At 39.2% G+C, this 15751-nt stretch overlaps 2 protein-coding genes across 2 annotated transcripts; both read left to right on the top strand.

The window, feature by feature from the left end:
* On the top strand, nucleotides 1-1511 carry srxn1 (sulfiredoxin 1 homolog (S. cerevisiae)). Its single transcript, XM_085345326.1, has 2 exons — nucleotides 1-272; nucleotides 1005-1511. Exons 1-2 carry the CDS (start codon nucleotides 33-35, stop codon nucleotides 1212-1214), a joined length of 450 nt encoding a protein of 149 aa, XP_085201452.1. The 5' UTR covers nucleotides 1-32; the 3' UTR covers nucleotides 1215-1511.
* Nucleotides 1512-11196: 9685 nt separating this feature from the next.
* Nucleotides 11197-12538, top strand: tcf15 (transcription factor 15). Its single transcript, XM_085345325.1, has 2 exons — nucleotides 11197-11840; nucleotides 12241-12538. The coding sequence occupies exons 1-2, from the start codon at nucleotides 11361-11363 to the stop codon at nucleotides 12301-12303; spliced, it is 543 nt and encodes a 180-aa protein (XP_085201451.1). The 5' UTR covers nucleotides 11197-11360; the 3' UTR covers nucleotides 12304-12538.
* Nucleotides 12539-15751: the final 3213 nt, after the last annotated feature.

The following is a 15751-nucleotide window of genomic DNA, read 5'->3' as shown; positions in this document are numbered from 1 at the left end:
GTCGAGTGTACTGTAGTCGGGGGGTATGCTAAATGTTTCGGCTGTACTGTGGTGCAAAATCTCCGCTGAAGCTGGTGTTTTTAACCGGCAGAAATATGTCGATAGCGCCCAGTGACCGTGGACCGGCGGGCGGTGACCAAAGCACCGACAACAGGTCGATTCACTCGGACACCGTGGAGGAGGTCCATAACATCCCGATGCAGGTCATCATCAGACCATTTCCTCCAGTGCTGGACGAGCAGAAAGTCCAGAGCCTGATGGACACAATAAGGGTGACACGGTTGTTTTATGTTATCATTTGTTTGTGGATGATGAAGTTTCAGGGTAAATATTGGCCTCAGTTTAGCCACACACCTCTGTAGTGACAGGTTTTACTATAACAGTGCCAAATACGCTAAACCAGGCACTGTTGCGTTACAAGAAAAAAACCCCCCCAAACATCTGCAAACATTGGAAAACGTCTTTGTTTTCCAAGTACCTTTTTAACTTCCCAAACACTGCCCCAACTCCTCCCAATAAATGACGTACTTGTGATGAAGACCGTTGGCGCCCCCGGTCCAGCTGAAGACATGGCAGTTTTTTTCCTGCATTAACCTGCATGGCTTCTCTGCTTTCTCCACTTTCACTGTATGCAAAACAACTACAGAAAAGTGGCTGTTACGTCATTAAAAAGAAAATCAAAAGAAGCTGGTATTTTATCAAGTGTTGACTTTTGTATTTTTGAGCCAATCACAATATAGGACATTGTTTCAGTATGATAGATAGATAGATAGAGATTACACAGGATTGGTGTTAAATGGTGGGATTTTCTTCAAAAATTAATATATATTTAGTTAGAAATAGTTCCTTCCTCACTTTATTGGGAAGATTTTAGAATTATTTTAGTCCTTTGGTTTATCAGATAAATAGAATATATGTATGACACTTTTTACTTTTTCTTGTCGCTTAAATTTCACTCCACACCTTGTTGTAGGCTTTAACTGACACTTTATCTTTCCTTCCAGGAGACGGCAGACATCAGCGTTGTTCCTCCTATTGATGTGCTCTGGATCAAAGGCAGCGAGGGAGGAAATTACTACTACTCCTTTGGAGGCTGTCACAGGTTTGCTGCCTATCAGAGGTTGAACATGCAGACCATTCCAGCAAAGATCATCAAATCTAACATCTCAGACCTAAGCACTTACTTGGGGGCTTCAACGCCTGATCTGCGGTGATGCTGGAGCAGCTTGGAGCTTTCCACCCCACTCCACCCCCCGCTTCAAATGTACTTGCCTCAGGTGGATCATACATAATATGGCTGTAACTCTCCTGTTGGTGACTGCGGAGCAAAGGCTTTGCCAGCAGGGGGAAATGTAGCTCTTTAGTTAAATATGTTACATTTTGTGATTTGAAACAGCTTAAATGTATGCATGTTAATTATGTGATAGCTTTAATGTTGCCAAATACCATCTGCACATACACATTTAACAGTTTTCTTAAAGTTCTTTATTTAAAAAATATGACAGCTGAGATTGGGCTAAGATAAGTTTTTTTTTTTTTTTTTTTTTTTTTTTTTTTTAACTTAAATCGACTTATAGTGTGAAAGTATGAAAGAGAAAATGAATTTAGCACATCTTCATCTTGGCTATAAAATGAAACCTTAGCATCGAGCCCAATAACAATAGACAAAAGTGAGAGTGTCGGTCATCTTACTTCATGTAAGGAGAAAGGCGAGATGAGCTGTCGGAGAAAACGAGGCACCAACTATTCCATAAACCCAATTTTAAAAGTATAGCCCTATATAAAAGAATTTACTACAAGCTCTCAATTTTGCTGGTTTTATTGGTGATCATGGAATAAATATTACAACTAATTTACCTACATTTATTAATGATTCATTTTTTAAAAAGAAATAAACACCAGTCTTAAATTAAATGAACCTTTTATCCATTTGCTTTTTTCCAGTCTGCATTCTCAGCTGTTTGCTAATATCATAAAGATGATGTGAAGAAGATTTTTATAATAACAAACTTCTTAAAAAGTGACATAAACAAAGACATGCTACATATGTATACGATTCAACGCTACAAAAAATTGTAAAGAGAATACGACTTGCATCAATTTTTTTTAAAGCATGTAGAGCCTCTATTTTCTCTTTTCCATCATCCTCTATGGTGTCACAACTCTGCTTCATCTAAATCTTTGCATATATGATGCCAGTTACTCATTATTTTGATGCTAGTTGTCTGTGGATGCTCAGATGCAAGTAGTGATCAGCTCAACCCCGTCAGCCTTTTAAATGATGAAGCAGTTGTTTTAGCAGTGTGTTTATTCTGTAAACATAATCGAGTAACCCCCCCCCCCCCCCAGTGGAAGATGGTTGGAGATGATCAGGTGTTTTCACAGCAGACGTTTCTACTTGTCAAAGTTGGAAAAAGCACAGCTGTTGCTGATAAAATGAACAACTTCTCATTTCTGTCGAAGCTCTCCTGTGACAGCGAGCCAGCCTGCACAGCGCGGCAGCAGAAACGGAAGCAGTGAAACTGAATTCAGCTATCATTAATTTTACTTATGTGCTTTTACTGTTGTGACACTTGCTTACAAAAAAAAGCCTGTTGTATCCACCAGTGGCTTTTCTTCAAATTCACCTCTTGAGGTGCTTCTGAGTACTGAGGAAGATTTAAATACACCTTCCCTGTCGCTGGTTGAAGTTATTTTTGTCTGAATTGTATCAGAAGGTCCCCGTGGATCTAGTTATAATTTTAGAATCAAATAGATGACTTTATGTTGCAGCTGCATATTTTCTTTTCAATAACTAAGAGACAATTACTGCAAACTGCTGTTTTTCCCTTTTTTATAAATCCCTGTAGCTCTGGTGTCACACAACCCTGCAGTTTTTCAGTCATATTCACCCACGTTGTTCATGCACAGTCAACTTTGATTTTGATGTTCCAGACAGCATAAGACAACGAGTTAATAGAAAGGAGCCTATAGACCAGATGGCTTGCCGAAGGAGTGAGGTGTTATGAGAACATCAAGCTGACAAAATGCAAGATGTTAAGTCTTGCTGAATCTGCTCATTGTGCTTGCCGTCAGTCTGTCTCTTTCTGTTGTTTCTTTTTTTTTTTTTTTTTTTTGCCTGTCCCATTTGGTTCTTTAGCCATCAGCATTGTTGTCTGAAGACCAACAAGGATACCCAATGGATTTACTTTGCCAAATGGATCTTCGTGGCATTGCCGTATTGGTCCATTTGGTCGATCTTTGTTTTTATTATTTATTATATTTTATTTTCAGATGTTACAGATGGGACAGACATGAGTGAGGGATAGGAAAGGGAGAAAGAAAGAGGAAGGAAAGGAAAAACAGAAGGGGAGAGGGACAGTGAGAAAGGGGGGGAGAAAAAAAATAAGAATCTCCTGGATCACCTGTTGAGAGAAGAATAGAAAACAAGCAAAAAAACAAAAAAAACCAAAGCAACATACTAAACACAACACCATCGCATTAATCTAGCTAAGTGTAAACAGCAGTAAATACTAAATATTCAATGTTGTTGTGCAGTACGCAGGACAGATGTGCTTCGAAGTAGTAGCCAAGAAAGGTGTAATTTAAGTCTACGAGCAGTGAACACCCGTGTGCATACCTGTGTGGATCAGCGTGCTTGTATTCCAAAGGTTTCTCCATGTAACGATCTGCTAGGGAGTGTGGGGGGGGCATAGCCCCGTCCTCCAGGGTATGAAGCAGGTATGGAGGAGATCAAAACTCCAGACATCCAGAGGCCCCCAGAACACAAGAGACCAAAGTGATCCCCAGTGTTGTTTCAAAGTGATCCCCAGTGTAACCGTCCAGATTGTGTTTTGACAAAGAAAGCAGAGGATCCTTCAACGTACTGGTCAGCTCGTATCAAATACTTTAACCAAGGCGATCTCAGATGCATACGAAAAATAACCCTGATTAGTTGCTCGCTCTTCAGGCTATGGTTCAGACTACAAATGTTTCTGTCTTGCCCTGCCTCACATAAATAAATGCACACCTCTTTTAACCACACAAACAAACAAAACCCAAAGAAAGAAACAAAAAAAGCAACATTTTACAACTTCAACCTAAAGTGCTCTATCTATGCAAGATAGCATGGGTGCTGTGTTTATTGTTGTGGTTGACCTTCAGGCAGGCCTTGCTTACTAAATCAAGCCAGACAGCAGTTCCTTTGCCTCAGTCTTAGAGGAAGGAACTGTCGTCTTACAGAATAATATAAGTACGCTATACATTGAGTCGTGGCCTTTCCAACATCAGCTGAGAGCAACCTGCTGATCTCCCTTTGTGGCCATCGAGGAAGTGAAGGGAGACCCGGTGCAGCTTTTACCGAGAGGCCCCTAAAGGACTCTAAATTTCACCTTTGAATCGTCGCGTGTGAGAAGATTTCCTGTGGCTCCCTCACTGTCTGGAAGTAACCGTATCCTCAAAGGGGTTTTGACACGCAATACTGGTATGAAAAAATACATTGCACCTGTTGCTTCAGGGGAGCGGTTTCCATGGGTGGTTCTGCACACTTTATCTTTGAGGATTTAAACAGATCAAGGGGATTTGAGGGTTAAGAAGAGGAACTGTTTGAGGCAAATGGATGGATTCTAACACACACACACAACTCACAAATGAATTTTGTTTTTGGGAGAGGTGGTTGGTGACGTTCTTGCCAATTGTTTGCCCGACTTGTGTTTCAGCCAATTTCCTGTTTCCGGGCTTAATCACATGTTGAAGGCTGTCATTATTCAGAAAGAGAGAGAAACGCCTACAGTTTATGAGTATTTAAAGAGCCTGCTCCTGTACCTGAGGAAATTGTTTTATTGATAAAAACAGTGCAACACATTGATCAATAAAACATTATGTGACCACAGCAGCGTGACGAGGCACCAGGATAGCACACGGATAAATTGAGGCCACGCCACTTCCATAGACTGGATTTCCATTTCTCCTTTACTTTTTGGCTGTTTGCTGATGTATTGCTTTTACTGGTATTTACTTCATGTTTACAAGCCTTTTATTTGGTGATGCTTTTTTGCACTGAACAGGGTTTGATGTAGTTACAAATATTTTAAAAAAGAAACACCGAAACAAATACACAGAAGTGGACAAATGAAACAAAAACTGGCTATTTTTGTATCAAACATCAGCATGAATAATAATGGAAGACTATAAAACAAACTGACTGATATTAAAATTTATGTTTTTGATGTGCACACTTATAAAATAGTTCTGACAGTATCTTAACTGTCTTTCCTTTTTTGTGCTATTTTGAGGGAACCCATGCAGATTGTGGGGCTCTAAGCAATAACTTTTATAATGAGGAGGTTAGGAAGAGTTAATAAGCATGTTGGACTTTAAAAGCTCTATTCACATTAAAAGCACTAATTAAGGAAAAGGTCATTAGATGAGTATCTTGTTTATGTAGCTGTTAGAGTGGCTTCTGCTTTAAAAATAAAAAATAAAAACGTTAGACTTCAGTAATGAATGGCTTTTGAACCTTTTCTGATTACAGCAGGCTTTGTGTCTGCAACACATAGACATCAAATATCTTGAATTCAATAAAAAAAAAACAACAACAACCAAAAAACATCAGAACATGTCTTTCATCTTCACTTTGTTTTCGTCATATCTGCTGGAAAAGAACTGGAGTATCATCTTCAGCATCCAAATCCTATTGAAAAACATTTTTATCATTGTTGAAATTATATGCCTGTAATGGTATAGAACTGTATGAATTAAAATGATGCAATTTTCTACAATACTAACCAGCTTATTGTTGTGTCAGATATTCCAGTAAAAATCTGTGTAGAAATCAATTTTTCTCCATGTTTGTGGATTTCATTTTTGTGGCAGATTCATCTTGAAATGCATTATAAAGTCATCAATCTTTATCTAGAAAGTGACTCAGTGGCGCAGTCAAACTGCTTACATACTATTAAGTTGATTCTGGCTTCCTTGTTTAGTTTGTCCACATTTTAAAATGAAGCTGAAAAATGATCTCTGGTTAGCCAGCTCACCCATTTGTTCCACTTGGGGAGGCATTACAGCCAAACCCTCTTGAAAGAGTTTAGGTTTAACTCCGTTTAAGTCGATGAGGACTTCTCACAGCTTCCTATCCGGAATTCCCTCAGACTGCTGGTGGCTGCAGGCGTGTAATTTGTGCCAGATTTGCAACGCCGTATCCACCCTCTGACCTAAAAACAGAGACACATTGTGCACAAACCTTCTACTCTATGTAGCTTTGTGAAAGTGTTCATGTGGCTTAATGACAATAGGCTGTATTTCACTCAGCCTGCAGAACTGTGATGTGGCTCTTTTGGAGAGTTTCCACTATAAATGATGATCAAAGTAATTGGAAAGCATTGTCAGTGATCAATTATCGGGTATTTAACATCTGCTTACTTCTCAAGAATTGCTCTGTAGACTTTAGTTGGAGGTGTAGGAAAAAGCCCAAGACGCCTGTTGTGGCATCGGCTAAATATGATACAGCCAGGGAACAAACAAAAACTCTATACAACATTTTTGCTCAGCTTGCATGTAATAACTTTAATGCAAAACAGAACTATTGTTAAAGGGAACAGAGTCTTTTCATTTTCAAAACCATATTTGCATTATTGGACTTCCTTAGAAAACCTACACTTTGGTACAGCCCCTCCATTCATTCACTTATGGAAACTTACTTTTGATTGGCTGCCCCTCATAAACTAACGATTGTGAAAAGGAAAGTGTGCGTTAATGAAAGTATGAATAGCAAGACTCATCTTCTCAAAACTTATTCATAAACCTAAAATCTGTAACAATTTTATTTATACAGCGCCAAATAACAGCAACAGTTGCCTCAAGGCACCTTATATTGAAAGGTAAAGACCCTACAGTAATATATAGAAAACAGGGAAAACCCTAACAATTAGATGAGACCCTATAAACAAGCACTTTGGTGACAGCGGGAAGGAAAAATTCCCTTAGAAGAAATCTCCGGCAGAACCAGGTTGAGTAAGTCCCTTCTGAGGTTAGGGGAGGAAAACAGGACAAAGACACACAAAACTCAACGCATCATGGGAAGCCGCTGGCAGCCTCGGGGTATTGCAGTATAACGAAGGGAGGATTCAGGGTCACCTGATCCAGCCCTAACTATATGCTTTAGGAAAGGAAGCTTTAAGCCTAACCATAAAAATTAGAGATGGTGTCTGTCTCTTAAATTTGAGAGTTGGTTCCAAACAAGACAGGTCTGAAAACTGAAGGCTCTACCTCCCATTGTGCTTTTATATACCCTAAGAACCAGCAGTCTGAGAGCAAAGTGCTCTATAGGGGTAATACAGTACTATGAGGTAATACAGTACTATGAGCTCTTATGTGTGAACTACAATTTCAAAAGATCTTTGAATGGGAGGAAGAAGCACGATGGTAAGTGACACAAGAGAAACGAAACAGACATTTAGAAACCTCTTGAGGTGGGTGATGCACCCAAAATCTAAGGTCAAATGACCGTGAGCATCTTTTTCCAATGAATCTTTACCTAGCCTTAGTGCTGCTGAAAGAAAAAGTCCCCAAATCCTAAAAGACCCACAATAAATAAGTCCCTTCTACTGATATTTTAATTTTTTCCAGCCTGTCTGTGGCTGCAAGCCTTGAGCTACTGATGATGTAATTTGATCACAAATGCAATACATCATCTGTAAAATGGCTAGTTTCTTTCAGTGTACCCAACATCACTAAACCGGACAAAATACTGCATTTACTGGAATCTCTTTGAGCTCCAGATTTAGTGTTAAAATGTGTATTTAGCACAGCAGGAAAGTGTGTCCGAGGTCAGCTCAAAATAAACTTCAGAGCCCATGCTGATTGTAAAAAAAGAAACGTGTCACATTGTGCAATAGTGTTGAGCCCACTGATGTCTTTTTAATAGCTTTTGAACAACAATGGAGCTTGATGTCACAGAGGAATAAACTATAATTGCTAATACACATGCAACACTGGTTAGTAGGAACTATCCATTGTTGATTTTCTAGCATATGAGTGGATTTCTTGACAGCAGAACAAACACAGTATCACCAGACATGCCCTTTGAAGGGATGTATTCATTAAAAAGGGCATTAATCATCTGTTTTGTGTCAGCAGCACAGGACATCAAAGGAATGGGGCAGAGCACCAAAGTGGTGTTGTCATGCTCTGCACAGCCGTCAGTGACATAAATCAGAATTTAAAGATAGAAGACTGGACAATACTGTGCCTTTGCCACCTCAGAAAGAAATAGAGTGAATTTCTTTCAACTTTTTTTTATCCGCTCTAATTGTGGAGTTAATTAGACACTAGCTCTTTGAAGTTGCACTTGAGCAAATATCTGTTTTGATCTAAATGTTCATGTCAGCGTATTCAAATACTCAGAAATGTCCATTTTTGATGTACAGTGCTTAACAAATTTATTAGACCACCACCCAATGTAAGGTCTATGCCACAGCCGCCCTACAGTTACAGTACTGATAATTAACCAGTTCATTTTTCATGGTTCTGTAATGGTTAACTCACCAGTAGGCACACCTACCTAAAACATTTTTTTTAAATGCTGAAATGTAATTATTGTAATTATTGATTAATTTTCAAATATATTGTTTTACAAGAAGCAGAACAAGATAGTAAAGTACTTCATTATCATTATTATTATAAGTATTATTAAAGCCACTTTTAAATGACTAACCATTTTATGCTTTAGTAAATTTACATCTATTTCACAAAGTATATTTTCTAAGTTTTGTTGCAGTAGAAGTGCTTTTGTACAGGAAAAAAAATGCATGGTGTGACTGTAAGTAGCAGTTCCTGCACCAACCTTCTTAAAATGTCGGTGTGTGGCATTAATAACAGATGCAGCCTGGTCCTTGGTAAAGGAAAATCAATGGTTTATTTCTGTTTATCCCAAGAGTGTGTACTAAATGTCATGAAAGTCCAATCAGACGCTGTTTTAACTTAGCACCAGACTCATTAGACTAGATACCTCATAGAAAAAGAGAACTTGAATGCAGGACACCAGCAAAAGAAAAAAAGTTCAAATAATTTTAATTCAAGGATAGAATCATACAGGAAAGCGTAAGTCATTAAGATAAAAAAAAGGAACTGGCAAGAGGAAGACATGAGAAACACCTGGAAGGACTAGAAAGCTACGCTACAGGAAACAACAATCTGGCCTAAAACAAAGGCGTTGGTTACCTGGCATATCAGTTGTACCTAAAGCCAGAAATGTCAGCCTCACCAGACAAAAATCACAGGATCTTAGTCCCGATTCTCATCCTCTTTAAAGACCACAAATTTATATATAGAATTCTGCACCCCTGACAGCCATCAACAGAACAGCAAAATGTGCAACAGCTCACACAGAAAACCTTCATCTGTGTGATCTGCTGTTCTCAGAGATATCTAAAGCGCAATGATACAGACCTCAGTGGGTGGCAAACACAACATGCTTTTACTTCATCACTCTAGATAATTTGAGCTTCTCCTTTTTGCAAAGGCACAAAAGTCTATCACAGTTCCATGAAATGCGAGAGTTGTTCTCAGAAAGCTTAATCTTGGTGCCAAGTCAGAATTCTCACAAACTACTGTAGGGCACGCGAACCGGAGCAGCTGCAAATTCACATACTGCACAAAGATAATAAATTCCCGGCAAGACTTCCTGATAGATGTAATTAACCGTACAGCAATCTAATTTGTTGGTTAATAGTTGAGCGGCTTCGTTGACCTTTAATGTGTTATTACTGGATCATCAGATTTCAAAACAAATTAAAATCGTTTGGCGTGTCTTCTTCTAGCTCATAATATTTTTAATTAATTCAGATGAAGTTGAATCTCTGGAGAGAGTATCTTAATTCTGAAGCTGAACATTCACACAGCCTTTAGCTCTGCGGGGTCCTGTGTTTGATTCATTTTGTTTTGTAAGCCCTCCCTCAGCAGACAGTTTGGGTGTCTGACTGTTGATGCAGCTGAGACACACTGAAGTGGCTGAATGTGCTGCCGACTTGCCTCTGCTCATGTGGCTTCAGAGACACTGAATCATCCGTTTTGCACCACTTTGTTTTTATAAACTATGGGCAGCAACTGATTAAATTCTTGTGATTCCAGGATCATCTGTTCATTGTTTGTTTACTCTTACTTAACTTTCTCCCACTGTGACCTGTGATCCTCAGTAAGAGCTAAAAACAGCTTTCAATATGGGGACACAACAGTATTTACTCAAGCTAGTCTAAGTCTGTTGCTGTGCAGTAGATATAGTTAATGTATTCTCCCAAAGAAGAAATAAAAATAAAAATACTTTATTCTTGTTATCATTGTTACTACTAGTACTACTACTACCAAATATGACAGTGGAGAAATCACTTTATAAACTGCATGTGTATGCTTTAAGTTAATTTCGTCTTAGTGTTTACCGATGTGCTTCACCAGCACACAGAAACAGACCTTGGTGGGCGGCAGAAACAAATTTACTGTAAAATAACTAGAGAGCAAACTTCAGTACCTAAATGCCTTTAAAGCTTTACACATTGATCAGTGCTTTGAATTTTGAACATTTCTAATCATGCAACTTCTAATGAAGCATTTATTATATATTAATTAAGAATGGTTGCATCTCATGCACTGGAATGTAGTAGATTTAGTTCAGTACTACACCTTGTACTTTGAATGCTTCTGTGTGATGCTACTTTACAGTTAAAATAAGTACAAATAAAATAAAACAAAAATAAATAGAGCAAAAGAAGTAAAGTGTTTTTTTTTACCCCACTTCCCCTTTACTAACAGTTATTAGTTTGGTTTTACATACAAGGCAAATCAGGAAATTAAAAACTTTAATATTTTTAGACTTAATGAATAATTTAAAGTGGTTTAAAGTAAATAAATACAACATTGCCATGCCACTTAATAAATTCTACTATTCCTACTAGCTACTACTGCTATTACATTAGATGTCATATTCCCATATGCTCCACCTTTTTGGTGACCACACTGTGTTTGTGAGTCTCCAGAGATCCCTTTTTCTTCTAAAAACTCTCTCTTGAGTCTCTCCTAACGTTTCCCCTTTAAGTGGAAATGACCACAGTTTATTGAGTCCGTTTCACTGGAGAGGCTAGTGTAACTGTAAATGTTGCTGTCAGCTCCTCCCATCCAGCTATAAGAGCCCAGCTGACCAGGTAGTCTGTGTCCATCCCTGAATAGGCCCTGCAAAACGGACTTATGAGAAATTGGTGAGCTTTATTAGAGCCGTACGTTTTTGGTTGTACGTAACAGACTTTTGAGATGTAGGTAGGGACGGTCCCTGAGGTTGTTTTCCGACTGGTTGCACAGCGGATCTGGAGTAAGGACTGGTAACTTTTTCAATGATGACTTTTGCCATGCTGCGGCCTGTGGCGACGCACATGATCTACTCGGACTTCACTGTCACCTCCGAGGACGATGAGAACCGCAGCGAGAGCGATGGCAGTTCGGAGCAAAGTTACTGTAGCTCCACCGACAAACGAAGACGGATTTCCAGCAAACTGGAAGGAGACTCCGCGGTGGTCGTGAAACAGAGGAGCGCGGCTAACGCCAGGGAGAGAGGCAGGACGCAGAGTGTCAACACTGCTTTCACGGCTCTCCGGACTCTCATACCCACAGAGCCCGTGGACAGAAAGCTCTCCAAGATTGAAACTCTTCGACTGGCATCCAGCTACATTTCTCATCTGGCCAACGTGCTTCTGATTGGAGACGGTGGCGCAGATGGGCAGCCGTGCCTCGGCGGGGTCCATGCGCAAGGAGAGTTTGGGGAAAAGCAGCCGCGGACCATCTGCACCTTCTGTTTGAGCAACCAGAGAAAAGGGGTAAATGTTTTATATGTCAGAGCTCGATTTAAAAGGCTTAGATTTAACTGCTGGGTTAAAAATTCCAACAATTTTATGTCAATAATCGTGCGCAATGAAATGCACCATGCCTATTACTTAGCAGTGCAGCTCATTTTTTAACCTATGTATTTTTTATGCTGATGTTTGTTCGCAGTATAACACAGTGTATTTCTTAACCATCACTTTAAATTCCTCACACATAGTGTCTTTTTAATTCTGCAAGAAAACCAGAGCTACGCAAAACACTTAGTTGTTGATAGGAACTACATTTATTCACGTGACATCGCTTTTGTAAGCCTTTATGGCGCAGATTTTTTGTTTTTTTGTTTTTGTTTTTTTGGAGTGCTTATATATGACCCAAGAATGTCTTTCTTTCCAGATCAAAGATGGAAAAGACTGTTTGAAAATGCGAGGGCTTGGTCCGCTGCGAATGACGCGCTGACTGAAGACCAGTGAATGACTGACAGCCTGAAAACCCTCAAAGACTTTCTCAGGGAAGAGTCGAAGCTGGTTTTGGAGAGCGTGCTCATCTACATGTACACATGCTGGATCAAATAATGGAACCAAAGAAAGGAATATTTATACTTGACTGGAAATTTACGCATAAGCCTTTCAAAGATGCAGTGCATTTTTAAAAAAAAAAAAAGTTGTGGATTATTTTTTGTTTGGTGTCTTTTTTGTTGGCAACATTTTAAATAAAATATATTTTATAAAACAAAAACAATTCCGTCTTTAAAAGAAAAAAAACAACAACAACACATTTGACTCAAACAAAATGATTTGAATCATATCATAATGTAGTTCAGATTTCCTGCACTAAAGAGGAGATTAATGGAGTGTATATATCTGAGACCAACAATCTGTTGAGGTCTTCTATTTCACCACCCACTTTAAAAAAAAAAAGAGTACTTCCAATATACAATAAGCAGCTGCAGTTTGCAAAATTGCTGCTCTTTTCTAATAAACATTTGAAAACATTGACTCTAATAGCAAATTTGGAGGTATAAATGTTTTTTTATGTCTTTGCTGAAAGATGTCAGACATACAAACATTTCCACTGTTTACAGTGATGGTGCCAGTGTGTTGTTTATGAAGCCTTGCAGACCCACGGCAAAAGGTTCGGGGTTTCCAGTGTCACTGAGTGGTGTGTTTTTCCCAAAACTCATGATTGGTGTTTTTTGAAGTCTGTTATCGATTAGTCACGGCAAATAGTAGCCCACACTCTGTTCAGAGCCCCCAACACAGCTGTTGGTATGTCAGAGGGATAAATCACTGCTGTGGGCCCAAAAGACAGGGAGATGGGGTGAGAGGTCAGAGGTCACAGTGTAGTATTGAAGTGAAAGCTAAGTGACACTTAGTGACTGCAAATGATGCAAATTTAATCTCAGAGCAGATTTTCAAGATATGTATCTTTTTATCATGTCATTTCTTATTAGTAGGAAACATCGCTGTATTTGATATTCAGGTTCTCACATCGCTATCAGCATGACAAATGATTACTGTTTTATTTATTTTCAGCTGCAAAAGAGAACTTTCTCTTGTGCTTGCCATCTTTTCGTGCACTCTGGTTTCTGTAGCACATAGCAAATTCAGATAGCTTTCACTGACAAATGCAGATAAAGTAAATGCTATCATAAAATGTCCCAGTAAAGTGTTCAGGCACCACATGCTGTCAGAAAAGCTCCAGTGTCCCTTGGCACTTGTTCTCTGAGCCCCTGAAAATCTACTGGAGGGAAGGAAGACCAGTCTTCCAAAAGATTTTCCCTCATTTGACATTTTGAGGATGATGATGATAATGATGATTATGATGATGGTGATGATGTTGGAGACCACTGTCTAACATGTTCGTCCACAATCTCCATAGCTATGCCAATATCAATCACATATCTATCACATTATCCCTTTTCAAGCATTCCAGTAGATATCATAATACTCCAGTGGAGGGGGCATTATCCTCCCAAAGGACACCTTTCCATGAGGATAAACAAGCTTTAAATGGATAAAGGTGATAATTCAGAACTGTAACTTGATTTGTAGTGCAGCTTTTCTCTAAGACACATACATGCACATCAGATAACTGGCAAGATGAAGAGTAGTTCAAATGCTTATTAAGTATTTACTTTGATTTATGTTTGCAGTGCTTTTATTACCTATAAACACTTTTGGATTAATTTTTCCAATGCGTGGCCTTCAATAACTTTATCTAAACCAGTATGATCCCCTGAAAGATAACTAACTAACTAACTAACTAACTAAATAAATAAATAAATAAATAAATAAATAAATAAATCAATCAAAATACAACCAGACTCAAATAGTGGCTGTGAAATGCTCCCCACAGCACAAAAAAGATCCCCTACCTGTAGGGGTCAAGGGTTCAACTTTTTCCTTTAATTTGCCATGTGTCTGTATTTCATAATGCTGCAAAGCAAAAGCCGCCCAGTCTCTGTGGGCTTCTTCTCCAGTCTGTAATGAAAGCTGTAACAGGCAGATTGCAGCTCAGCGACACACAGCTGAGCCCAAGTTCCCTTCTGGCATCTCTTTGAATAAGACTGCAAACTCAGTCCTCTGAATGACAGAAGAAAGCTCCCTGGTGAAACAGGAGGCTGTATGGAAAGTTAATTTTAAGGCAGCTAAAGGTGCATGCTGGGGGTCTGAGTTTCCTTTGCCGTCCCTCCCCCACCTGCTGTGTCAGGATAAGTCGAATTTGTCCTCCTCACCCAGGGACTGGGCCTCCTCAGATGGCTCCCTGAGGCTCCCCCCGGCAGGAAGATGTCACGTAGGCAGAGGAAGGGAAAACAACACGCAGCCGACCTCTCTGAGGAACTCTCTGTGCGGCGGGGCTTTGGGTCATCGCCAGTCTTGACATCATCCGGCACTGGGACCCAGATGTACGGATCTCTAGTGATGCTTTTCAGAGTGAGCGAACAAAATACTGAGTGTTCAATCAAATCAACAATTTTTTAGTTTTTACTAAGATGAAAGATTAAAAAAAACATGACGGAGATGATCAGAAGGAAAGGGCGGGAACAAAGAACCCAAGTAAAGTCAGTAAAAATCAGTCTGGATCTGTTTAACATGTCTGACAGGCGAGCGTCCAGAGGATCCACCTGGAGATCACTGCAAAGGTTTACCGCTTCACTTTGGTAAGTTTTTCCTCCTCCTCGGACATCCCAGTCCCAGCAGAGAATTTTAGCGGAGCTTAAATGAAGCCAGACGGCAGTTCCACCTCCTCCTGCCAGTTTTATGTTCTGTGACATGACGATAATAGATGGAGCTCTGCTGTCTTACCTAAAACTACTAGAAACAGAGCATTTTCTACTAAATTAGGTAAATTATTTCTGCTGTATCATGTATCTTCATCAAAGGAAGGTTTTATATTTTTCTTCTCTTTTTTTTTGTATGTATAGCCAACTGGATACTGGATTTTTCACATATTGCTCATTGCTTATTTTTCCAAACTTTCAAGCGAAAGCATTTTGGACTTCCCCAAATAAGTGTTGCATGACTTGGGTATGAGATGCTACAATAATGTTTAATTGTGCAATAAAATGCAAAGCTCCAACTGCACTGTGTGTGTACAATGTGTTTCTTTGTAATTCTCATTGAGAAGCTCAGCGCTTTATTGTACACTACAGATTTATGGTACAGAGTTATTCATGAATAAAAGTAGAGAAAAACTGGTGTCATTTTAGATCTCGTTGTTCTTCTTGGTGATTGACAGTTACTTAAGAAGAGGAAGTGGCACATTTTGGAAGCACAATTTAATGAGTACAACTGAGCTCGGTCTATGAAAACACCTTTGCAAATGAGACACAAATCACGGTTCCGGCAGCTCAAAGTGTTCCTGTCCTTGCCTCACTAACATAAAATAGAAAAAAGTTAAAATA

The sequence above is a fragment of the Diplotaxodon limnothrissa genome, linkage group LG20 (genome assembly GCF_057381915.1).
Source record: "Diplotaxodon limnothrissa isolate DT_005_m linkage group LG20, D_limnothrissa_male_GT1.1, whole genome shotgun sequence".
Classification (NCBI taxonomy): domain Eukaryota; kingdom Metazoa; phylum Chordata; class Actinopteri; order Cichliformes; family Cichlidae; genus Diplotaxodon; species Diplotaxodon limnothrissa.
The sequence above is the reverse complement of the archived record's forward strand: the minus strand, read 5'-3'. Positions and strand labels throughout refer to the sequence as shown.

Bases quoted from the DNA above. Each gene is read 5' to 3' on its own strand.
- tcf15 (XM_085345325.1), top strand. From the start codon at position 11,361: ATGATGACTTTTGCCATGCTGCGGCCTGTGGCGACGCACATGATCTAC. The intron at 11,841-12,240 runs GTAAATGTTTTA...CTTTCTTTCCAG, and splicing joins TGAGCAACCAGAGAAAAGGG to ATCAAAGATGGAAAAGACTG.
- srxn1 (XM_085345326.1), top strand. From the start codon at position 33: ATGTTTCGGCTGTACTGTGGTGCAAAATCTCCGCTGAAGCTGGTGTTT. The intron at 273-1,004 runs GTGACACGGTTG...CTTTCCTTCCAG, and splicing joins GCCTGATGGACACAATAAGG to GAGACGGCAGACATCAGCGT.